The sequence below is a fragment of the Sinocyclocheilus grahami genome, unplaced genomic scaffold (genome assembly GCF_001515645.1).
Source record: "Sinocyclocheilus grahami isolate Dianchi unplaced genomic scaffold, SAMN03320097.WGS_v1.1 scaffold273.1, whole genome shotgun sequence".
Classification (NCBI taxonomy): domain Eukaryota; kingdom Metazoa; phylum Chordata; class Actinopteri; order Cypriniformes; family Cyprinidae; genus Sinocyclocheilus; species Sinocyclocheilus grahami.
The window spans coordinates 892,758-918,240 of record NW_015505452.1 but is presented as its reverse complement, the minus strand read 5'-3'; the positions used below and the strand labels follow the sequence as shown (position 1 = coordinate 918,240).

At 39.3% G+C, this 25,483-nt stretch overlaps 1 protein-coding gene across 1 annotated transcript in view; it reads left to right on the top strand.

Annotated features, from left to right (window-relative positions):
* Positions 1 to 25,483, top strand: part of st6galnac3 (ST6 (alpha-N-acetyl-neuraminyl-2,3-beta-galactosyl-1,3)-N-acetylgalactosaminide alpha-2,6-sialyltransferase 3) — a 125,647-nt gene that overhangs the window by 40,754 nt on the left and 59,410 nt on the right. The window contains exons 2-3 of the mRNA XM_016291550.1: positions 1,392 to 1,586; positions 22,463 to 22,872. Of these exons, the coding sequence (XP_016147036.1) occupies positions 1,392 to 1,586; positions 22,463 to 22,872 (605 nt within the window). The remainder of the gene's footprint in view (positions 1 to 1,391; positions 1,587 to 22,462; positions 22,873 to 25,483) is intronic.

Genomic DNA, 25,483 nt, shown 5'->3' with positions numbered 1-25,483 from the left:
CATAAGCTGTATGCATTCAGTCATGTTTCAAGTAATTTTTCTCAGAATTTCGAACATTTCAAACAACCGTATGCATCATGGGCACATCATTATGCAGAGATAGCTTTGATAGATTCTCCGTATTTCATTGTGAAAAGAGAACAGAGAATGTTAGAAGTCAAATTTTAACTTTTCTTTTTAAAGTTCTGACTTTTTTTCGAATACTCAGTGGAAAATGTGTCATATCAGATAACTGTGAAGAAGGAGAAGATTCAGTTTTAATGGGAAAAAAAAAGAACAATTTATCAGCTTGAATTGTCCTCTGCGATCCGTCAAGTACAAAACAGAGAAATTAGCTTCAGTTTCTGTCAAGTTTAATCCTCTTTAAGGAATACAGAATGACTTCTGCTGTACTTCTGACTTCTGTTTCCAAGGGTTGGGTTTTTGGACTGCTTAGACCATTAGGACATGTGCTGAGAAATAAGAGCTTTGTTCTATTAAGATATTATTGATTTTGCAAAATCATACCCTTATTATTTCAGTATGTTTTTGTTATATGGTTGTTTAAAGTATTATCTAACATAAAAATAACTGAGCATGAAAAGTTGGTTGCTTTAAATACATTCTTTTCTTATCATAATCTCAAAGATGGCAGGATATATTGTGCATATTGACTCATTTGAGCCAATGGAAGCATATATAATGGAAATAAAATTGGGCCCAATATATAGCCTTGTTGTGGAAGCCCCCAAGTAATACAGGAAATATTTCCTAATTCTACAGAGAGGGATCTCCCTTCAAGAGAGGATGAAGAACATTCAAGGACAGTCCTTTGAATCTCTGCCCACCATCTTAAATGCTCCAGCAAAATTTCACACACTAGGGTGTTGAATGCAGCACTAAGATCAAGATGGAGTAGCAACAGGTTGTTAGACACTTTAAAGAGGGCTGACTCTGTGCTGCGATGTGCTCAAAACCCAGATTGCAATTTATCAAAAATGCCATTTCTATTTAAAAAGGGGGAAAGCTGATGATAAACAACCTTCTCTAGGATTTTTTTTATTAAAAGGACAGTTTTGAGGTTTGTTTATTATTGAGTGTAGAAAATGTTGCACCACAGCAGGTTGGCACGGTACCACTTAATAATTTTCATGTTTGTCGTGTTTTTGCAAAAATTGCAAACCTTCTATAAAATAAGTAGAAATAAAAACAGCTAATATAATATTTCTTTTGAACTCCTGAGGGTTTTTGAAGGTTACAGTACCTCCTTTCACTAACCATTTGTTCAAAAAAAACAAAACAAGCACTTTTTGACTGTGACAAGTGACTTTTTCCTGTATTTCCACATTTTACTCATGAGTCAGAAAAGCTCAACGATGCCATGTTTTCTGTTCTTCTTTCTCTCCTTACAGAAGAAGTCAGTCATAGTGACCAGTCTGATTGTGGCGGTGTCTCTGTTTTTGTTGGTGATTAATTACTCAGAGAAACCCTACTTCCTGCTGCAGCCTGTATTCGGCCAGAGCTTCAGTAGAAACTGGATGTTCTCTCGCCCGCCACACAAAGCCTTCAAACCCCACCGCGGCTACCTCAGTGTCCCCAACCAGGAGGTGAGACTAGAACGCATTTAAAACATTCAGTGGCTTGACTTAGTTTTACACTTCTGAGCTGCATTATATTTAAAAAGTTAGAAACAGGATGACAAAGATGTAGATTTCACTGACCAATTGAACTGTTGTCTTGGACCGCAGATGCAGAATCATTTAAAATAAGGTTTTCAGTAAGAAATATTACAGTATTTAATTTGTCACATTATCAATATCAGTATTTTGCAACCAAAAGTGTCTAATAATATTTTACACTGCTGTGTTTTACAGTGTGAAAAGTGAATTTCATTTTGTTTTTGCTGCACTGGCTGTCACATTGTTTCAAAAAGTTGGAAGGAGGACTTGCTATCACATTTTCAATGAATAATATAGTACACCACATAATTTATTTGTACTAAATGTTAAATTTATTTTATTGTCAGTCATATCATTCTAAATATACTTTGTAAATTATTATCAGGTTATGAGTTACTCGCACTGTGAGTTTTATATGTAGCAATTAAAGTACTCTTAAAGCCTTTTTCCACTTAATAATAGTTTCCAAAATATAAAAAAAATTGTTTTTTTGTTTCTGAGTGCTAATGAGTTTGTTGTTAAAGCTGAATTCTACAAGCATACATATTTATGAGGATGTTAACAATAGTTGTAGCCTATTTTGCCTCAAGATGTCATCAAGGAAGTGTTGATGATGAAAGAATCTGCAGCCCAAATGTTTAAGTGAAGTTTTGCCAAGTAGTTTCTTTCATATTTAAGGTCATTGGAGAGTTTTTTCTACACACAGATGAGGCTTTGACTCATAACTGGCAAGTGATTTATGGCCACATTTAATGCAGAGAGGTTCGCTTATTCTGCGTCTAACAATGGAACAAAGAAAATTACTAAAGAAATTAAAAAGAAAAAAAAAATTTGGATTTATTGCTTCAATCTGATCTCTTAAAAGCATTCAGCTTTTTAAATGCAATTTAGTATGGTTAAAATTGGTCAAGAGGGTTGGATTTATTTTGTTGTTTTTGCTTTCATACTGCTTTATGCACAAGTGCAGGGGCAGAGATGGCCCTAATACTAAAGCCATGTTGAATACCTTTTGTCAAGGTTACAAAGTGCTGCTACAACAGTCATGCCTGAACAAAACATCTTTTAGTTGCTGGGCAGCCTCTCTAACCTCCAAATAATTGAGCTCTTTCAAACTCTCCTCTGCCAAAACCATTTGTTTAGACAATAGAAAAGCAAAATGAAAATATAGATAATAACTAAATTCTCAGAATCTACACTCCTGTAATTCCACAGTAAACACCATTGACTTTGCAGATTGCCAAAAGGCAATTTTGAAACACTTCAGCAAATCAAATCTCAGTGAAATGGGCTTTATTATAGAATATGTTTTTTAAAATGCTTGACTGCACTACATAAATCTTAACATTTCTTGAAAATAACTCCTTATTGAAATAATCTTGAAAACTATTAAACACTGTCAGTTTTTAAAGGATTTGTTTCTTTTAGTTAGCTTACATTTTGTACTACTGTAGCTTAGCTGCAGCTTATACAACTAGCTTATTAGCCTGTTAACTTAGCATATACACTCCCAAAATATGACATTGTTTTACATAAATAATACTTTTTAAAATTATACTGTTCAATTAGCCTCCAAGACGGTCTGGGATACTGTATGCAACGGGCATGCAGGTTTTGTAGTCAGGCGCCTCACACTCACAGTGGAGCACCTGTCAGATCAGTGTCTGTGTCTGTCAGCTCATAGCGAGATGAATGCCTCTCATCTTTCTCCTGATGTTCTTGTCAATACTTTGCTCTGAACTTCTGCCATACACTGAAATGGATTGGGTGGGTAAGTCTGTTTACAGCTTCTGTCATTATTCAATGAAACCAAGGCATCTGCAGTAGTATTCGTCTAGTAGGCCTGCTAGGTTAGAGTATTATATAGCTGGAAACCCAATTAAAATTCCGCTTTCATAATTTGATGTTAAATTATTTTCAAATTCCGGTAATTTTTCTGTGGTAATATATTTGCAGAATACAACAAGATTTAATCAGTTCTTAGCTTAAATTGTCAAGCTTTCCACTTTACAATAGCAAAGCTAATAAAATGGCTGTGAAATGCTAAAATGCTAAAAATGTGCAAAAAAAATGTGGCCTGAGATGTGGGAACGGTGAAGAGAGAGAGGGCAAACATTTAGAATTTTTTTGTCAGCATTTCCGTCTAATCAGCCAATATTGTCTTAAATAGCCTGTATAGCACTACATCTTTTATAAGATGGGATTTTGACCAAATATATTTAGTCTTGTTTTTTGCAAACATGTGGAGGAAACCTTGGTTTTTGTTTCAGGGCTCGGTGCTGAAAGCTCCTGGTCGCCGCGTAACGCTAGCGACGGACGTGTCCCTTACTGGCTCGGCCCGCGGTCTGTGGAGTGGTTGCCATCTCACATGGCACATCAACTGCCTGGAGATGCTGGCCTTGTTTCTAGCATTGAGACACTTCCTCCCGGATCTAAGAGATCGCCATGTGTTGGTGTGCACAGTGGTGGTCTCTTACATCAACCACCAAGGAGGTCTGTGTTCGCGCCCCTGTACAGGCTGGCGCACCAGATCCTTCTGTGTTCCCAGGGCAAACTCCTCTCGCAGAGAGCAGTTCATATCCCTGGGCATCTCAATATAGGAGCAGACATCCTGTCGAGGCAGGGGCCAAGACCCGGGGAATTGAGGCTTAACACCGAGGTGGTGAAGCATATATGGAGTATATTTGGCTAGGCTCAGGTGGACCTGTTTGCGACTCGAGAGACATCGCACTGTCCCCTCTGGTTCTCTCTGAATCATCCAGCTCCACTGGGCTGAGGCTTCGTCTGTACGCCTTTCCCCTGATCACTCTGCTCCCGGGAGTTATGGAGAGAGTGCTCCGGGACTGCTGAGTCTGATGGCAGCACGCCTTGAAGTGGAAGCTTTTCACTTCTTGGTGCGGAGACTGCCAGCTTGACCCAGCTAACTGCCCAGTCCACACCCCTCACGTTTGTCAGGTTTTATGACCTAGATATGTGAGCCACTCCGTGCTCTTCTGTTCTCTCGCCCTAGCTTCCACATTGGGCAGGGATTTGTAAGTCTGGCGGCGTGGGCATACTTGTTCCCATAGCATTTTGACGCAGCTCGAGTTCCTGAAGGGGAACGTCTCCAGGTTACACATGTAACCATGGCTCCCCAAATGGAACGAGATGCTGCGTCTCAGTGCCATACTTCCGGCATCCATGCAAGGACTTGCTTCATTTTTAGAAGCTGATGCTGGTTCCACCGCACATGCTTTTAAGTTTCCTTGTCGATTACGTCACCCCACCCGTGATGTCTCGCCCATCCATTGGACTGATTACACATGTGATTCAGAACGTGGTTACGCTGAAGGCGTTCCTATAGCGTTCGAATGCAGCGTCTTGTTCCCTTTGGAAAACCATGGTTACGTGCGTAAGCTGGAGACGGTTTCATGGCAGATTTATTCAAACATATGTTTCTAGGTTCTATATGTAGGTTCAATATGCAATTTAAACGTATATGTAAGCATAGGTTCTATATGTAATATTGACAGCTAGGGACATGCAAAAGCAATGAGCACAATTGACTGTGGCAATGAGTCAGTGTCTTACACTGTAAGTTGACGAGGCATTTTAGGTTGTGTAGAATCTGTAATCTCTGACCCAGTTAGTTTGATGGCTTCTATGGCTGCAGTACGCTGTGTTTTCCATCAACTGCCAACCCAGTGTGTTGAAGTCTTATTGGGTAAACTGGTAGTGGGCGGAATCACACAGACCTAAACAGAAACAAAGTAAAGTTATTCAAAGTAGAATAACTGGCTGTAGCATTGTTTTCAGAGAAACAAGTATGTGAACTTAGAATATTTCCTAAATATCTGCAAACATATTATGGTATTTTATGCATTAGCACATGTAATTATTTACTAAACAAAAACTGCACCCAAGTAGGAGGGGATAATGATGACTATGGGGGCAGAAAGGAGGGTCAGGACCCCTGATAGGGAGAGTCTACAGGGGAGCTGGCAGAGAGAGAACCCACAGAAAACCCGACGGAGGAAGGAGCTAAATCTGGGTTAAACCAGGGTGACAACTGACAAAGGTGGAGCCCCCATGCAGAGCAGAGAAACCAAAGACGCAGGGTGATGCTGATGGTCTAGGGCCAAGGTGAAGCCAAACGGCTTGGGGGACCATGCCACAGCCCAGAGACTCGGAAGACTGTGGTGGAACAAGAGCGAGGGAGGACAATGGTTGAGCCGGAGGGATGGAGGGCTGTGGTGACGCCTAACCAATGCAGAACCTGAGGGATGAAGAATCACAGCGGACCCTGAGGGAGTAGATGAGGGAGTATGTAGTCAAGATGAAGCCGATGGTTTAACAGGCTGAGGTGGAATCACTTCCCTGTTGAAAAAAGCAGCGTATGCTGGTTAGGTATATTTTAAAGCATGACAGCTTGGTTAGAGCTTGTTTAAGCTTATCCTTAGTTGGTCCTGAGCAGGAGCTAGTTGCTTAGGACCAGCTTAGGACCAGCACATGACCAGCTCATGACCAGCTAAGGGCCAGCACATGACCAGCTTAAACCAGCTACCATGCTTCAAAGCATGCCTAACCAGCATATCCTGCTTTTTTAAACAGTGTGGCTTAGAGGCCTGAGGTAGAGCAGAGGTATCTGAGCACCAATACAAAGCTAAGGACCAGGAAGCTTGAGGCGGAGCCATGAAGCTAGATGGAGCCAGTGGAAGGGGAGGAACTGAGGAGCTGTATGGAACCAGCGATGGTGACCTGAATGATCCTGGATCATCCTGGATGACCAAAAACAAAGAAGATAATCCAAAGCACGATAAACGTAAAAGCTTAGCAAGGTAAAGACAATACCGCATAAAGAACTGAACAAACTGAGGGCATATACTAAGGCTGATGAGGACTAAACAAGACACAGGTGTACAACATAATCAGTTACTAAGGAGCTAGTGACTAGAACAAAGGAAACAGGAACTAATGCTGCATTCCAGACAAGTTGAAATTCAGATTTTTTCCTACCTCCTACTGGGAAACAACATATAGGGCCAGTTTTACTAAACAGGGCAAATTAGCGCGAAATTTCTGTGGTTGATTTATTAACAATGTGCAACTTAAAGAACACAGACGCTACATCTCATTTACATATCGACCAACACAATATACCAAGCGCAGCGCAAATTAGCGTAGTCACAAATAAAGAATAAAGAAATAAAGAAGCCACAGTACATTGAAATGAATCGGAGGCCAAACAATTAAGGGCTGCAAGAAGTTTTGATAGACCTGGTATTGCGTGACTCCTCGTTGAGGGTTCCAAGTCATCTTTTATTTCCTGAAGCAAATTAAAAATAACATTAATTTGAGTACTCTCCTCCCATAAATTTTGCATCTGAAAGGGAAACTCCTACAAATGCATATTTAATAAGCTCAGGCGGAAATAAAACTCTGTCCACACTTTTTCAGCACTAATTCGTGACTGCATGTCTTTAGTAAATCCTGACAGAACTATTTTAACACCAAAAGACGGTTTGCACTGGCGCAAACTGTTAGTAAAACTCGCCAACCTGGATCTCCAACCTGTGAACTTGGGACAGATCGATCAACCCAGACCTCAGCGAGACGCGTCATTTGACATCACAACAAACATAATGTGGAGCTACCTTATGTTCAACCCAAATTTGGGTCAAATATGGACAAACCCTACCATTGGGTTAAATTTTTACATTTTCAAGCTGTTTTATTTACGTCTTTCCATGGTTGAAATACTGATAGAATTATTAAATTATATGATATTGATATTATTCTGATAGATATAAGGTTCACATGCTACAGCAGTCCATCATGCCACATTAAACACCGTCAAAACGTAATTTATTGTTTGAATTTATAAAATTGCTGGAACTTAAAGGCTAATACTTTTCATATCAAAACAAAAACTAAGTTTATTGCAATTATTCGATCTAGAGTAGACATACTACAAATAATGCTTAATGAAGTTTTGTTCATGCATCAGCTGAAAACACCACAGACTAAAATATATCTATCAACTAATAATCTATCAACTGAAGATCGATTTAAAAATGAGAAAATAATATTGTGCCTGTTGTAGCTTATCCACATTGTGTGCACGAAATAGACACTTACACAATCAAAATTGTGTAAGTGTGTCGCTAGCTAAACTATACCTTCTAGGTCAATGATTTCGGCCCTCCGAATCTGATTAGCCACATATTTTTGATTGCTGAAATGTTTCAGTATCTTAACATTAATACAGGAACAAAATATTCATGGTATATCAAAATGCAAATACAGCTTGCCATCTGAGACTAGAAGTACAGATTTTTTTTGTCTCTAAACTTTCTTGGTATCCAACTACATCCACAGAAATAAAGCACGGACCTGCAAAAATATTTTTTTCCAAATATTGTTGTTTACATGCTTATGCCGTGCTATTGTAGCTTGACAAAATAAAGTTGCAGATGCAGCATATTCTTCTTGTTTTTTCTCATCTCAGCTTTAATGAAAAAATGCTGTCTTATTTTCTCCGGGCTGTGGACTAATGTGGTGTATCATTCACTTTCTTTCATGAGTTCTACAATAGCAGCGGCAATGAACATTATGGTATTCTAACTTCCAAACCGTCTACACAGCTGCCCAGAGCCCAAGCATATCAATTTGCATTTCAAGCAACTTTGCTTTTCTAGCCCTTAGAAACACATGAATCACAAGTAACTGATCTGGCTCAACAGGGACCCGGTCCGCAATGGCCCGTCAGCCACGCAAACAACACAATCAGTGTTCTAAAAGCAACCCAGACTTCAGAGCGTTTTTTTTTTCAATCCGTCTCATAAAGCCGCAGAGAGTGAACGAAGGCTTTTAGCTCTTAGAAAAATGTCCAACATCAATACGTCCAGGTAACATAAGGCCAAGTGTCAGCAAAATTTGTGTTGTGTGTCATGAATCATTCATGGTGTCCCATGAGGTCAGAAAGGTTAAGGTTGTGGCCTTCTGTCAGGTGACATGTCAGGTTGTGTGCTTTCAGACAGGTTGCTGTGTAAGCTGTCAGTAACTCCTAAATTATCGCTCTTACACTTTCTTGCGTGCTTTCCATGTGAATGATGGATTTACTTTAGGTGAAAACCGGGGTGACTGTAACAGAGGACAGTTGCAAGATGGACGACACTTTTTCTGAAAAAAGAAATGTTGCAACGTATAAAACATTTTTGGATGTTTAGTACTGTTCTTTTACTTTCTAAAATTAAGATACTTTCAGATTTAAACGATAAAGTCTGGAGCAAATGATGTAATTAAAATGAAAACAATTTTATTGAATTTTAGCTTTAAAATACATAATGGACATGATTTCATCTAGTTGAAGACTTGTTCATTCATCAATACATTTAAGTAAAAATGATTTACCGTATTGGCGCAAATATAAGACGACCCTGATTATAAGACGACCCCCCTTTTTCCAGATGTACCTTTTGGAAAAAGGCTTTTTAAAAAACAAATCTTGTTTTTTCTCAGTAAAACACATTTTGTCTTCAATTATTTTCATATTGCATATTTTTCCTATTTTAATTTTTGTTTTGAAAGTATGGTAAAAACTGGTAAACCATGTACCAGCAATCACATTTAAAAAATATACACTTTTTGATATACCATAAAAAATAAAAAACAAACAGGTAGCCCATCTGAATTAGGACATTTAGGCTATCCATCTAATAGTAGCCTACCAAAATCTTATTAACAGTAGAAGTTAAATCGTACTGTAGTCTTCAAATCTGGGTACTGTCTTACGTTTTAAAATCACAAAGGGAGTTTGGTCCCATCAGGCTAACGTGACAGTCACGACTCATGCAGCTGTAAGGTTTTCTTTTTATTTATTTTTTTCTTTTCTTTACAACACGCATTACATTACGTATTTCATTACGTATTTTACGTCTATGCGTATTTGGCGCCACCTGTTGTTGTGGGTGTATTATTGACATGTCAAAGTCTAGACCCTGAATATAAGACGACCGCGTTTTTTCAGATGTATTTCCAAGAGAAAAACATCGTCTTATATTCGGGTCAATACGGTAATATATTTTACATAATTATAATGTAGGTGATACACCTTTTAGAATGCAAACTAAAATAAAATGCTTTTAAATTGATAAAATTTATGAAAACATGTTTAATTATTATTTTATGTAATAAACAACTATAATATTTTGTTATATATTAAGCATATATAGTAGTTAAACGGGGTATTGCAAACAAAGTTGTATGTTCAATTATTAAATAATTGAAATGGCACAGTTTGTTTATTTTTTTCTGTAACACTTTATTTTACAGTGTCATTTTTGCAGTGGTGTAATGTAACAAAGTAATAATACTTCGTTACAGTATTTAAGTATTTTTTGGGAGTATCTGTACTTTACTGCCAACATTTACTTTTACTCCACTACATTTCCTAATTAAAATGTATACTTTTACTCCGATACATTTCCCCGAAGCGTATTCGTTACTTACTACAAAACAGTCAGAAGAACACGGACTGCAGGAAAGCAGGTTTGACGAATCAGTGGTCTGGCGTCTGCAAGTTAGACTCCTAAAAAACACCTTTGCTCATGTGCAAACAAGTGGGCGCACAACTGCGGATGATTTTATTTTTCACTCAAGTCGAGTATGGGGTTCTTCGATATACAGTATATCTTCTTCGATAATATGGTAAGTGTTGTTGTAATGATGTACGATCTGACATTACCAAGTATATCACCAAATCACACAAACAGAGACCGTGTGCAGTCTATTAAAACTCAAAATTTAAGGCATTCTAAATTGTAGAGGGAAAAAATGCTTCTGTATGCTTTTTATATTTATATAATTTAATATAGTTAACTTAATCTATATCACACAAAGAGTACTGTTTTTCTGCAGATATCAGCATGATAACTAATTTAATAATCCTTTTATACAAGTTCAGGAAAGTTAGCAATAAGGGACTTACATTTTAGACATAATACTGCTTGTTTTTGCTCAATTTTGCCAACGAAAATAGTTCCAAACAAAGATCACAGCACTGTTTTGCGTCTCTGAGCAATGGTGTTTACATATTGAATGAATCAGCTTTTTGAACGAATCGGTTGAATAAATGATTCAGTGATTCACTCATTAACAGAGTTAAATGCTTTGTTCCTGAATGAACTTCTCAGAGTGTCCATCAGTCGAACCCTACAAAAACTTTCATTTCAAAGTTCCTTTTGAAGTGTTTTTTTTTTTTGGTTCGGATCAACCATGATTATTCTTCCTTTGTAGTCCCCTATGCAGGCATTGTGTATGCCATTTAAAATGCACTATTAATCTAATCTGTGTTATGGCTTCTTTTTGATTTAATTGACTTTGTGTATATTCTTTTTTTTGTCCCTTTCTAGTCTATTTTTGTCCTTGTTTGCAGTAAACCCAGGGGTATTTGACTGAGTATGTCATTAGTGTATATTATCAGCACAGGATTATGTTCCGACATGACTTAATCTTATCAGAGACCATAAATGTGCCTCCACTGACATTTATTTTGACAGAAATATGTGACTTGCCCTTTAACAATGAGCGATGTTTAGGCTGATAGCTGTGCCAAGGACATAGTGCTATACGCTTAAAAACTAGGCTCTGTCGACAGAGGACGTTTTATCCAACCTTTGGTGCATAATATTACCTTCACACATGCATATTAAGATGACTTTTTTGGCCTTAAATGAAGTGGTGGAACAGACTCCTGTGGGGGCCCACTGTTTGGCACAAATAAATGTGTAATTTTCTTAATGAATAATTTATAGAATAGTTCTTAAGCATTCTAATGAATCTCAAGTTTAGGTGTAATTCTGTATTATCATTGATTATCAAGAATGATATCACATAGTATGACTTTATGCTGTACTAATTTTTATTGTGTGTTTATATTGTCTTTTATGCTGATTTTGATAAAGCCTCGTATAGACACTGTGTTCAAGGACATAGTTATAATACGCTATTCATAGAGATATTTAATGTTAAGAACAGCAGTCTAAGTTTAAAGAATAAAAAAATAAAAGCATATTTACAAATATATATACAAATATACTCATTACATTAATAATCAGATTCAAATTCTTACAATCAATATGCTTTTGTGACCTGAAACTGTAATTTGATCTCAGATTTACATCAGCATTTGTCTCCTGTTTTTTTATTAAAGATTCAGTTGCATGTCTTTTCACATAATTCCGTTAAAATATAGCAGAAAAAATATTCACATTTTGACTTATTTACTAATTAAATCTGGATACATAATGTATTAAGCTTTCTAAATGTTATTATGCAGTCAAAACAAAAGTGGAATTAAATTGAATTTGTCTTTCCAAGCAGTGAAAACAAAATTAATGTTTCACCATATGGACCACAACTAAATTTGCAAAAGTAACATTCTCAGCTAGCAATGGCCCATTAATTATAGTTTATCTTTATTTTCATTTGTTTTTGTATATGTATGTAATATATGTTCCTATGTATAATATGGGCAAGTATTGTTTAAGCTGTTTATTCCTGGCAAATAGAGTTTATGGTAAATAAACTTTTATCCAGCAGTCTTAAAGCCAGTCTTAAATTATGCATCATCTCTTCTGCATCATGTCACAGAGAATGTGTTTGTTTTGGCAGGTGAATCAGGATTAGTTTTTGGTTTTATTATGTTCACTGGAGTTAGACTGCTGAGTGAGGCAGGCAACATTAATTCTGTTCTCAAAATGCTATGCACATTTTTTTTTAATTCTTGAAGAGTTCAATTTATCAAGGGTTGCAGTGGTCTGAAGTATTGTATTCCATCTCTCGTTTGAATACCAAATGAAAAATGAATTCTCTCTCTTTCTGTCTCTCTCTTGCTCTATTGTTTATCACCATTGTATAAGCACTGTGAGAGAATTAAATAGTGCAGTAATTGCAGTACCACATGCCATTTTTTCATAACAATATTAAATGAGAATACATTTGACTCAAATAGGGGTTCAGGCTTGCACAAGACATGTGTGCATATTTTAAAAAGCCCATTATTCATTCTCTTAGTGAATTCTATGTGTTTGTGTATCCATCCCTAACTGATTAGGATCCTACAATGCAAACCATTTGTTTATGTCTTCCAGCAGTGCTGGGTAGATTACTTGTGAAAGGTAATGAGTCACTCATTATAAATGACACAGCTACAATTCTAAGATACTTTTAGATACTTTGATACGTTTTAGGTGATCTGGTATTATTACTGTTAATCTCTCTTTGATCATTTATTTGATGTAATGCACAAGAAGATTTCTGCAATATGTAAAAAAAATAAATAAATTGGAAAGAGAAATCCCTTTAAGGAATAGTTCACCAAAAGAATTTTCCTGAAAATTATCTCAGGCCATTCAATATATATAGATGAGTTTGTTTGTTCATTGGAACAGTTTTTGAGAAACATTACATCACTTGCTCACCAATGGATCCTCTGCAGTGAATGGGTGCTGTCAGAATGAGAGTCCAAACAGCTGATAAAAACATCACAATAATCCAGTTGATCAATTAATGTCTTGTGAAGAGAAAAGGTATGTGTTTGTAAAACTTGAAACAATTGCTTCTGACCAAAATCATAATTATTTATAATTCATAGTGCATAATTTACAGTAACATTTCCTCTAGTGATAAAATCAATTCCCTGTTGTCCTCTCACATCGAAATCCACTGAAATGTTTGTTTAGAAATGTTTTGGACTTTGGATGCTCTCATTGTGGGAGAACGACTGTTGCAGAATTGCGGACCAGGCTCCGTTTCCTGCAAAGGGGCTGGGTTCCAGTGCCTCTGACTAGATCTAGTGTTCCCCTGGGGGGCGCTACTTCTGGCTGTCGCCTGGCTGGCCTTACGGTGAGGGTGAGGAATTCCCCTCAGAGGAACCAACCTCCGAGGGCTCCTCCTTCCATTGGCACTTTACAGCCAGTGGAGCTGCCCAAGGAAATTTGTAACCTTTGGCGCTCCCCCAATGATCGGATGTCGATCGCTGCATCAGAGGAGGATGGTGTATAAAATTGATTTTAAGATAAAAAATTAGACGACAAAGAATTAACTTGACGGAGCTCAAACTCAAACCACACAACAAACAGGAAGTGACGTAATGAGGGTGAGCCAGACCTTTCTGGAGATGATGATCTGGTGGCGTTGTCACCTTCTGGGCAGCCAGCAATGCCGGATCCAGATCCAATAATGGTAGGTACGCTTGCCCAGGCCTCCGAGAGGTTTGGGCTCGAGTGGAAGCTTCCACCATGACCTGAACCCTCAAGGCTGGACGATTGGTATCTCGGGATGGTTCGCTCTGGTTCTCAGGGCCCCACCCCGGTGTCTTTCTTTCCGGATGTGCACGATGAGCTCACTGGTTCGTGGATGGCACCTTTCACTGCCAGAAACTGCTCCGGTGGCTCGTCCTCCCTCACCACCCTTGATGGTGGGGCAGCGCAGGAATATACGGAAATCTCACCGGTGGAGCGGTCGGTTGCGATGCAATTGTGTCCAAATACCACTGCCACCTGGCAGGGCAAGCCATTGCTCCCCTCCCAGGCCTGTAGGTACTCGTCGGCCCTGATCAGCAGTGCTTATGCTGCCTGGAGAGAAGCTGCCTCAGCTTTACACGCCATGGCGTTATTGCAGGTTCATCACGCCAAGGCACTGAAGGACCTGCACGAGGGTGGTCATGACCCAGAAGTTCTCAAAGAACTCTGCACCGCAACTGACCTCGTACTACGTGTGACGAAGGTCACTGCGTGGACTCTGGGTTGTTCGATGTCCACTATGGTGGTCCAGGAGCGCCATCTCTGGCTGTGTCTGGCCGACTTGAGGGAGACAGACAAGACTCGGTTCTTAAGCGCCCCCGTGTCCCAGACTGACCTTTTCGGCGACACGGTGGAGAACTTCACCCAGCAGTTCTCCGCCGCACAGAAGCAGATGCCCAGACCAGGTCCCTGCGTTCCTCTTGGTGGTTCCGTTAGTGGCACTTGTATGGTATCTGGGAGCCTGGCTAACACTCCCGAGTCCGTCTCGCTGGCTCCTTCAGACCATCAGACTTGGCTATGCGATTCAGTTCGCCCGGCGTCCTCTCAAATTAAGGGGCGTCCACTTCACTTCAGTTAAGGCTGCGGATGACCCTGTCTCATGTGCAGAGATCACTGTCCTATTGGTCGGTCCCTCCAGCCCTTAATTCATTGTTCCCAAGAAAGGCAGTGGGTTATGACCAATCTTGGATCTGCGTGTCTTGAACCGGGCCCTTCACAAGCTACCGTTCAAGATGCTCACACAGAAGCGCATCTTCGTGTGCATCCATCCCCGAGATTGGTTTGTAGCGATCGAACCTGAAGGATGCGTACTTTCATGTTTCGATCTTTCCGCACCACTGACCATTCCTGCGGTTCGCGTTCGAAGGACAACCATGACAGTACAAGGTCCTGCCCTTTGGGCTGTCCCTGTCACCCCGTGTCTTCACGAAAGTTACGGAGGCAGCCCTTGTTCCCCTGAGAGAGCAGGGCATTCGCATTCTCAACTACCTCGATGAATGGCTCATACTAGCTCAGTCTCAGGATCAGTTGTGCGAACACAGGGACTTGGTGCTCTTGCACCTCAGCCGGTTGGGCCTTCGGGTCAACTGGGAAGAGAGCAAACTCTCCCCGACGCAGAGGATCCCTTTTCTCGGTATAGAGTTTGGATTTCGGTCGAACAGACAGCATGCCTCACACAGGCGCGTGCTCAGTCGGTGTTGAACTGCCTGAATATGTTCAAGAGCAGGACGGCGTGCCCACTGAAACAGTTCCAGAGGCTCCTGGGGCATATGGTAGCTGCAGCGGCAGTCACGCCGCTAGGACTGCTTCATATGAGACCACTTCAACACTGGCTCCATGGCCGAGACCTGAGGTGGGCGTTGCAATGAGGCACTCACTGGGTCCAAATCACACCGGCCTGCCTCCAAACCTTCACTCCGTGGTCAGACCTTGTGTTTCTCCGGGCAGGAGTGCCCCTGGAACAGGTCTCCAGGCATGCTGTGGTTTACACGGATGACCTGGTTCCCGGGACTAATGCTCCTCGTGACAGCCCCACCCTGGCAGATTCCTCTGAGGAAGATCTACTGGCTCAGAGATGGGGCACCCTGTGGCACCCGCGTCCAGACCTCAAGAAACTTCATGTCTTGTCCCTGGACGGGATGCGGAGGTTCTAGGTGACCTACCCCAAGAGGTAGTTGACACCATCACTTCGGCGAGAGCACCATCTACAAGACACGCTTACGCCTTGAAGTGGAACCTGTTCGTTGAGTGGTGTTGTTCTCATCAACAAGACCCCCGAAGATGCCCGATCAGAGTTGTGCTGTCCTTTTTGCAGCAGGGGTTGGAGCGAAGGCTGTCTCCCTCCACCCTTAAAGTCAATGTTGCTGTGATTGCTGCTAACCACGACCCCGTGGAAGGAAAGTCATTAGGGAAGCATTATCTGGTCATCAGGTTCCTTAGGGGATAAATCCTCCCCGGCCCCCCTCTATACCCTCTTGGGACCTGTCTCTAGTGCTCAAAGCACTACAGCAGGGCCCATTTGAGCCTTTGCAGTCAGTTAAGCTGAAGTTTCTATTAATGAAAACTCAATGAAATCCTGATTGCACTGGCCTCCATCAAGAAGGTAGGGGACCTGCACACATTTTCGTTCGACGAATCATGCCTAGAGCTCAGGCCGGCTAACTCCCAGGTAATCCTGAGGCCCCGGACTGGCTATGTGCTCAAGGTTCCCACTACTCCCTTCAGGGATCAGGTGAGCCTGTAAGCGCTATCCCTGGAGGAGGCAGACCCAGCCCTAGCTTTGCTTTGTCCCGCCTGAACCTTGAGATGGTACGTAGACCAGACACAAAGCTTCAGGACCACAGATCAGCTCTTTGTCTGTTATGGAGGCCTGCAGAAGGGGAATGCCGTCCAGAGGATGGCTCACTGGATAGTGGATGTCATCACCCTGGTTTATCAGGCACATGGTGTGCCCTGCCCGATTAGGTTGCAAGCTCACTCTAATAGAAGTGTTGCATCCTCCTGGGTGCTGGCTCATGGCGCCTCGCTGACAGATGTTTGTAGATCTCTGGGCTGGGTGATCCCCAACACGTTCGCTAGATTCTATAGCCTTTGTGTGGAGCAGGTATCCTCCTGTGTTCTCACCTCAATCGAGTAGAAGCACTGAGAGCCCTGGTTTAGTGTCGGCTTGCTAAAACCGCTCCAGAGAGTCCGTACTGTAGACCCTGTCGAGCTCCTCCATCTCCTCGGCAACCAGACGTGGCGGAACGTCTGGCATCAGGCCCTCACTCAATGAATCCGTGAGAAACGGTAGAGGGCTGGGTTCCATATGTAGAAACCTAAGAAACTGTAGAAACAGTATAGCCTCAGAGCCCGTGTTTCCCTGGCAGACTTTCTGCCATTTTTCAAGAGGGTTACAATCACCTCTAATCTTCCATATGCACCTAAACGGTTGTTCATATGTGTAAGTGCTTCCAAAACCTCCTTCGGGAAGTAGAATGGGTACGTTTTCCCAGTGTTATCTAATCTCACTTAGTGGGTAGTGCTATGACAAACAGTGAACTGGTCTTCTTGTTGCAAGTCTCGGTTATGTATGCAACCCTCGTTACCTGAAGGAGGCAACGGAGATGTCACGTCCCGTCACCACAGCTGCTGTACTACCGCTGAGCGACCAGGTCACCGGCTCGGCTCCTCAGCGAAAACCTTAGTATGTGTTGCACCTGCTGCCTAATTATACTCGCGCTGCGATCGGCAGCAACTGGATGCAATCATCACATGCCAGTGTGCACTGGCGCGTTTAGTTTACACTCGAAGTAGATTGGTCTCTCTAAGCGAGATCCCAATTCGTCGGTCACCGACGTGACGTCTCCGTTCCCTCCTTCAGGTGTTTCATCGTGAACATCTTGATGGATTTGTTTATCACAAACATGCAGCTTTTCGCCTCACAAAATGTGGAGTACCTGTATTGTGATGTTTTTATGGACTCTCATTCTGACGGCACCCATTCACTGCAGGGGAACTATTGGTGAGCAAGTGATGTAATGCTACATTTCTTTAAATAACAAACTTATCTAGATGTTGGATGGACTGAGCGTGCGTACATTTTCAGCAAATTTTCATTTTTGGGTAAACTATTCCTTTAAACTGCATCAAGACAGAGATAAATATATTTTTCTTCCATATTTTGATGAAAGTGCATAAGTACCACTCATTTCATTGCATGTTAAATAAACTGCCAATTACTTGTAGTTCGTTACTACTCAACACTGTCATGACAAACATGCTTGTGTTTTTAATCAGTCTTACTATTTTTATAATAAAAGCTCTGTTCTGTTTTGTAACATAGTCATTGCTATTTGCATTTGGTGTCTCTCTCTCTTTATGACCTTGTTTTCAGTCTGATTTAACATATACAGAGGTGCTGAACTCTGCATGGGGCTTTAGATCAAAAGTGTTAATGCATGAAGTCCAGTCATATAACAGACCTATGAACCGATAACATAAACATTATGCATGAACTCTGGTATTCACTTATCAACATGTTTTAGTTCTGTCAAAAAAGCTCCTCTAACAGGCATAATTTTCTTCTGCATTTTAAGGTGAGGCTTTACTGTTGATATTTTTAGCATAATATTTTATTAGGTGCACATATAATAAGCTCGTATTTCACATGATAACCCATTGCTTAATATATTAGTGCTGCTGGAAACTACTTCCTATTGTAAATGCAAATATATGATATTGTACCAGTGCATTTTAATTCATCCATTATACATCAAATCACTTTATTTATTTCTCCTGTGTGTTTTTCCATCTGCACATATATTCTTTGTTTTTCTGCCCAGATTGGCATATGAAACCCAGGCACAGCCCAGATGCTTCACAAAGGTTTGATGACTACAAACTCAATGACAGTGTGTTCCTGGTCCAACCAACCAATCAATATGTGTAGATCAGTGTCGGCTGTGAGACCAGCAGCAAGTTGTGGGTCTTAATAGAAGGACAAGCTAGAGTCTACAGCTACTCTGAAATGTCTCTCAGTTTCCCCTAAATTATTTCATGCTGGTAGAAGGGATTGGATCCAGATGTGGTACTGAATGAAAGTGTCAAAGCCTTAAATTTGATGCAGGTAGCTACTGGTAACTCGTAGAGGTCAAATCAAAAGGGGTTTTATGTGCGAACCAGGATTTGACATAATTTGATTTTTTTTTCAGGATGCAAAATTGTAATTTACACTGAATTAAAAAAATAGAATGAACTCTTTCCTTGCCAGCTTTTTTTAAGTTACCAGCCACCACCAGCATTTTTTAAAAATCATTTTCACAAGAATGTTATGGCACCCAGAATATTTTGATATATGAATATCTGCATATGCAATATGTCAAAAGATAAAACCGTCTCTAAAAATCAGAGTCTCTGCTTTTAAACAAACAAACAAACAAAAAATATTCTAGCTTCATGCATTCTTTTTTATCAACACTTGAATGTGTGCGTTTCATAAAGCAACATTTTAAAACCAAAAAGCTGAGAAATTGGATTGAAATGTCTGCTGTAATTGTAGCTATAAGCAAAACACACCTGAGCACCTCCCAAGATGAGTTGAGTTTAGTTAAAGTATGTTCATTACCGTTTTGTCCCGAATATAAGACGATATTTTTTTCTTGGAAATACATCTGAAAAAACGCGGTCGTCTTATATTCAGGGTCTAGACCAGGGGTGGCGAACGTCAGTCCTGGAGAGCCGCAGCCCTGCAGAGTTTTGCTTCAACCCTAATCAAACACACCTGAACAAGCTAATCAAAGTCTGAAGGGTTGCTAGAAAGCTACAGGCAGGTGAGTTTTAATTAGGGTTGGGGCTGAGCTCTTCAGGGCTGGGGCTCTCCAGGCCTGGAGTTCGCCACCGCTGGTCTAGACTTTGACATGTCAATAATACACCCACAACAATAGGTGGCACCAAATATGCATAAAACGAGTGTGCCATGAAATAAGTAAAAACAAAAGAGAAAGAAAACCTTACAGCTGCATGAGTCGTGACATGAGTCACGTTAGCCTGATGGGAACAAACTCCCTTTGTGATTTTAAAACGTAAGACAGTACCCAGATTTTAAGACTACAGTAAGATTTAACTTCCTAACTTCTACTGTTAATAAGATTTTGGTAGGCTACTATTAGATGGATAGCCTAAATGTCCTAATTCAGATGGGCTACCTGTTTTTGTTTTTTAATGGTATATCAAAAATTGTATATTTTTTAAATGTGATTGATTTTACCATACTTTCAAACAGAAATTTAAATAGGAAAAATATGCAATATGAAAATAATTGAAGACAAAATGTGTTTTACTGAGAAAAAAAAAGATTTGTTTTTTAAAAAGCCTTTTTCAAGGTACATCTGAAAGGGGGGGGGGGGGGGGGGGGGTTGTCTTATATCCGGGCCAATACGGTACTTTAGATGTTTATTATTTTGATTCAAATAATGTTTTGGCTGGAGCAAAGGGGTTCATCAGACCAGTGGGTTTAACCAGACAATTTTGTGTGAAAACATTGTGGAGAAATTTTGTGAAGAAATTACAAAAGAAATAGTAACTTCTATAAAATACATGAGGTGAGAAACAAAACAAAGATCAGAAAGAGAAAATGTGGTTTGGTCACAGTGAGATATGCGTGTATACCGAGAAGAGGAGCAGACCACGCACTGAACCCTGAGGCACCCCGGTGGTTAGCTGATGTGATTCAGACAATCTTACAAGAAACCTTGGCTGTACTCATGAGGCAGAACTCAAGGTAGCTCTAGTCCTCCTCCTACCCTACAGACCTGAAGTTGTCCATTTCTGATAGTTTGATAGTTTACTTAATTTTACTTTAATTTGCTTAAATTAAATTAGTCAGAACCTTCTTAAAATAGCTTGTGCATCTTTTTTAATTTCCATACATTTCTTTCGTCTTCTGATACACATAATCTCATTTCCACTTTTGGAAGCCAAATATCTATCATTTGCCAAGCACTAAGTGAAAGCTTACTGCTGTTGTTGTTCACTGTGTCACAGTCACAGTGATTCAGTGGTTGTCTTATCAGTTCTTTGTTCCCAAGAGAATAATGTGAGTAATGTAACATTTAAATAGGCATAACTCAAATTACTTCCTAATTGTAACTGATCTGCTGGTCAGTCATAAGCTATTGATCGGCCCCTGCCACCATTATCCTGTCTTGAGCAATAGTAATTTGTGCTCAGATTTGCAGATCAGCCAAGCAGGGCAAACATGTTCTAATTTGTTAGGCCAATCTCATGGCACTCAGCATCCCTTTGGTATTCTAGGCGGATAAATAGAAAGACCAGGGTGATAGATTTAATGCCATGGTGTTGATGATTAGTCATTACACTGCTGGTTAGAAGGGGTAAGTATTTAAGGGTCCTGTCAAAGTAGCATTTCACACTCTGCATACCCACATTTTTAGTATAATGGTCAAGCAGGCTAAGCAGACTATTACATCTAAATTTTCAGGCCAAGTACCACCTTTAATCAAATCAGAACTAAAATTTAATTTGTAGCTGTCCCATCATGCTTTTCCAGTAAGAGTTTTGTTCACAAAATTCAGAGGTGTACACAGGACCACCTGACTATTTGAGATGGAGCACAGTTTAAGAAGTGCTATGATAGGAGTTTCTGATAAAGCTTTAAATTTCTTTCCACTGTGAAAGTGGATTCTCATCCATTGGGATGCATGACCCTAACAAGAACTGAATATAGCAGTAACATTCACAATAATGCCACACTTGGCTGCCCCTGAAAGCACACAGCATCACTTCTCATCACCTCAATGTCACGTGTCCACAAAGCCACTCAATGGATTTAGTTGTAAGACCAAGTTTTAGATGAATGATGCAGTGAGAAAATATATTTAATTGTTGTTTATACCAGAAACAGGCACTAAGGAACATAAATGTGCAATTAGGAAGTAAACCCACAAATACAGTGTACTTTACTTTTTTAAGCATTAGTGATATAGATGTATTTTGATGTATGTGTGTGTGCATTATATTGTTCAAAGCTTACAGTAAAGACATTTTTAATACTACAAAATATTTCAATTTCTTAGAAATTCTTTTAAAGAACTCTTTTGAACTTTTTTTATTCATCTTTTTTTTTGGATCTAAATCATTCTGATCTAAATCATTCTGATATGCTAATTTGGAATTTAAGAAACATTTCTTAAGGATCATGTGGCACTGAAGACTGGAGTAATGGCTGCTGAAAATTCAGTTCACAGGAATACATTGTAAATTATATTACAGATATTTTAAATTGTAATATTTCACAATGTTAAATTTTTTTAAAATATATTTTTTTTATCAAATAATTACCTTTCCTTGGTAATTATTGCCTTGGTAAGCCAAAAAAAAAAAAAATCTTTCAAAAACATTAAAAGCCATTGCATATATAATCATTCAAATAATAATGCAATGTTATCATTTTTGTGCCAGTAGTGTTTTTACAAGTTCACAAGATAATGACATACAGTATACATTCATATTTGTACGTTTCTTGTAATATGTGGAGTTTTGTGAAACAATATCTATTGTGAAAAGCTCTACACAAGTAAAACTGACTCGGCTACACATGCCTAATCAGGATCAATAGATCTAGTATTGCCACTACAGTGAAAAGCTGTAGCATTTTTTGGTTAAAACAGACTGAAAGTTTGCAGTGCATGATTTAACTGAACCTCTGATGCTAAATTGCCAATTCCCTCTTCTCTCTTTTAGCCGTTGAAGCTGCATTGCGAGGTTTGCAGTATAGTGTCCAGCTCTGGCCAGATGCTGGGGCGTGAGGCAGGAGCTGAGATTGACCAGTCCTCCTGCATCTGGAGAATGAACAACGCACCCACCCGTGGCTTTGAGAGGGACGTGGGCCGCAGGACAGATCTGAGAGTGGTGTCTCACACTAGTGTTCCTCTGCTAATTCAAAAACCCCAGCACTTCTTTGGCCAGGGGAATGAGACAGTCTATGTGGTGTGGGGACCCTTGCGCAACATGAGGCAGGATGGCAAGGGCATTGTGTACAATATGTTGCGGCAAGCGGTGGAAAACTACCCACATGCACGCATCTACGTCACCACAGAGGACCGCATGAATTACTGCGACACTGTTTTCAAGAAGGAAACGGGCAAAGACAGGTGAGAGTGCTGTAGCCACCGTCACCGTCACTGTTTAGATTTAATGGGGGGAGTCAAAAATGTCAGGATGACACATTATTATAATGTAATAAAGAAAAAAATTGTATAGTCATAATTAGTATAGTCAATTTTTTCTTTTTAAATTGATTGGCGGTGGAGCGAATGTTAATGAGTGAAAATTGTGCCACACACTGGTCTTGAGTCCCACGGAGGAGCTCCGGAAGGATGCTCTGTTCCAGAATCAAATCACTGAGGGTACTTCGTGGGGGTGATTTAGCCTTCATGCACAGCTATTTTGAAATATCATATTTTGTCCAGTCCATTGTTATGATTATCACTATGTCAGTCATTGAGATTTCAAGAGAGAATCCCCCATTTATATGCAGATGTCCTCTTAGCAGCATGACAAACAAAACTTTTATTCAAATTCTGAATCAAATTGAGAATCAAAGTCACTCATTTCAGTTCATTGCAATTCGATAATAATCAATGAACCTCTTTACACTGCACAATAAATCTTATTTACATCGAGTCTACACTTTTTCATAATGAGTAGAGATGTAACGATATTATCAATACCGTGATATCGCAATAGAAAAACTGTCTCGATATTATCGTGATCACATGACGATATGAAATGATAGGTCTTCCGGGCATAATGTGTAGTTTTTAAAATATATTTGTTTTGTGCCATTATGCTTTGGCACAGTATCTGTCAAACTAACTAAAACCGAAAGCACAATATGGCTTAATCCCGTCATCAAGTCTGTTTTTGCTGCATGTTTTAAAGCAAAGTGCACATATTTTTCAGGTGATCAGCTTGTGATCCGGTGGTTTCTGCACCTCAGAATGGCTCCGTTCACTGTGAATGATTGCCGTGAACTCATTTATTGCACGTGCTGTGAGTGCGAGCGTTTGGGAATGCAACAGCCACCAGTTATGCTTTATTTTCGTGGCAGATGATTACAGTTTTTCACTAGATTTGTAGTAAGACGCATTTTTGTAAGCCTGTTTTCACTGAAACAGCTAGCGGTTTAAATGCAGTCCAAATTCAAAATATCTCGTTCAAGTGTAGAAATTAGGAAAGAAGTATTGTAATTTCCCTACTGTAGTGTAAAGCAAAAATAATATACCTATGAAATATTAATTTTCATTTATTTTACAGTGCAATTGTTTTACAATATATGGCTACTGCTGTCATTGTTGTTATAATTATTATTCTATTCTAATTTGTTTGGCTTCCTAAAGTACAAGTGTCAATGTAATTTAGACTGAGACAGTATATCACAAATACAAAAGAGGGTTGAGTCCCCTTTAAAGTTCAGGTATGAATAAATTCATTGACTTTTTTCTGACTTAAGTTTTCTTAGTTGAAAAAAAAGTGGGTTGGAGCTCTTCATTTTGAACTCTCATTCTAAAGTGCATTAGATAGAATAATTAAACTTTAAAATGTGCACAATTTTCATCTTTTCCCAATTCTTCATTTGTCTTTTTTTCTTAATAAATATCGCAATAAATATCGTACCGTGGACTTCATACCGCAATAATATCGTATCTTGAGATTTTGATATCGTTACATCCCTAATAATGAGTGGATTAGTTTTTTGAGTTGTGAGTGAATTTCGACTTACTGAAACACCTCTGATTGGCCATTGTGTTCAAGAAATGAATAGATACGTCTGTGATTGGCTACAATGTTCAATGCTGTAAAAACACGTCGTAAATAGAATAAAGACATTTTTGAAAATGTGTAAATATTTGACCTTCTATCTCTAGCACTCTCTATTCTAATTCTATTCTAAAAAAAACACTTGTCCCTTTTAGACTTGCACTCTATTCATTTGCTGCTTGTTTTCTTAAACTAACACTAGCTTTCTAATCTTATTTTATTCTATCTGTTTCCTTTTCATTTATTATACAATTAACAAAATCAAAAAAGACCTCTAACACTAGCTTGCTCTTTTCTATTTCTATTCTATCTGTTTTCTTTTTATTTATTATATCATTTAAAAAACCCTTGGTACGTGTACTGCGTTAAGCTAACTGAGACTTGTTGTAGCACTTGTATATCATTGCTCTTTTGTTGTTTTTGATTGCTTCTATTGTACTCATTTGTAAGTCGCTTTGGATAAAAGCATCTGCTAAATGGAATATGTAAATGTAAATGTAAATAAATAGTCATTCATGAGTATTGGCTTAGCAGCCTTTTTGTTTCCCTTAAACACGTGAAAACAAAATTATTATATTAATTTAACAATGTGTAAAGCACCATTAAAAATGCTTGTGTTGTGGAACACGTGTTAATTTTAAACAGCAATAGGCAGAAAAAAAGAAAGCATGAGCAGGAACTTATACAATACTGGTGTTGCACCAAATAGTGGTCACAGAGATAAACTTCACTGTGAAACAGTCAAGATTCAAAACATTTTCGAATGAGATTTGATCATATAATATTTGGGGTGAAATAACCCTTTAAATTAGATTACTAACCTCAAATTCATGCTAAATTATCTGCATCTACAATTGACATGGTTCTACAAAAATACTTTCTTGTACAGCATTTGAAAATATGGATCAAAGATTCATGCACTCATGCCTGACATTTCAGTGT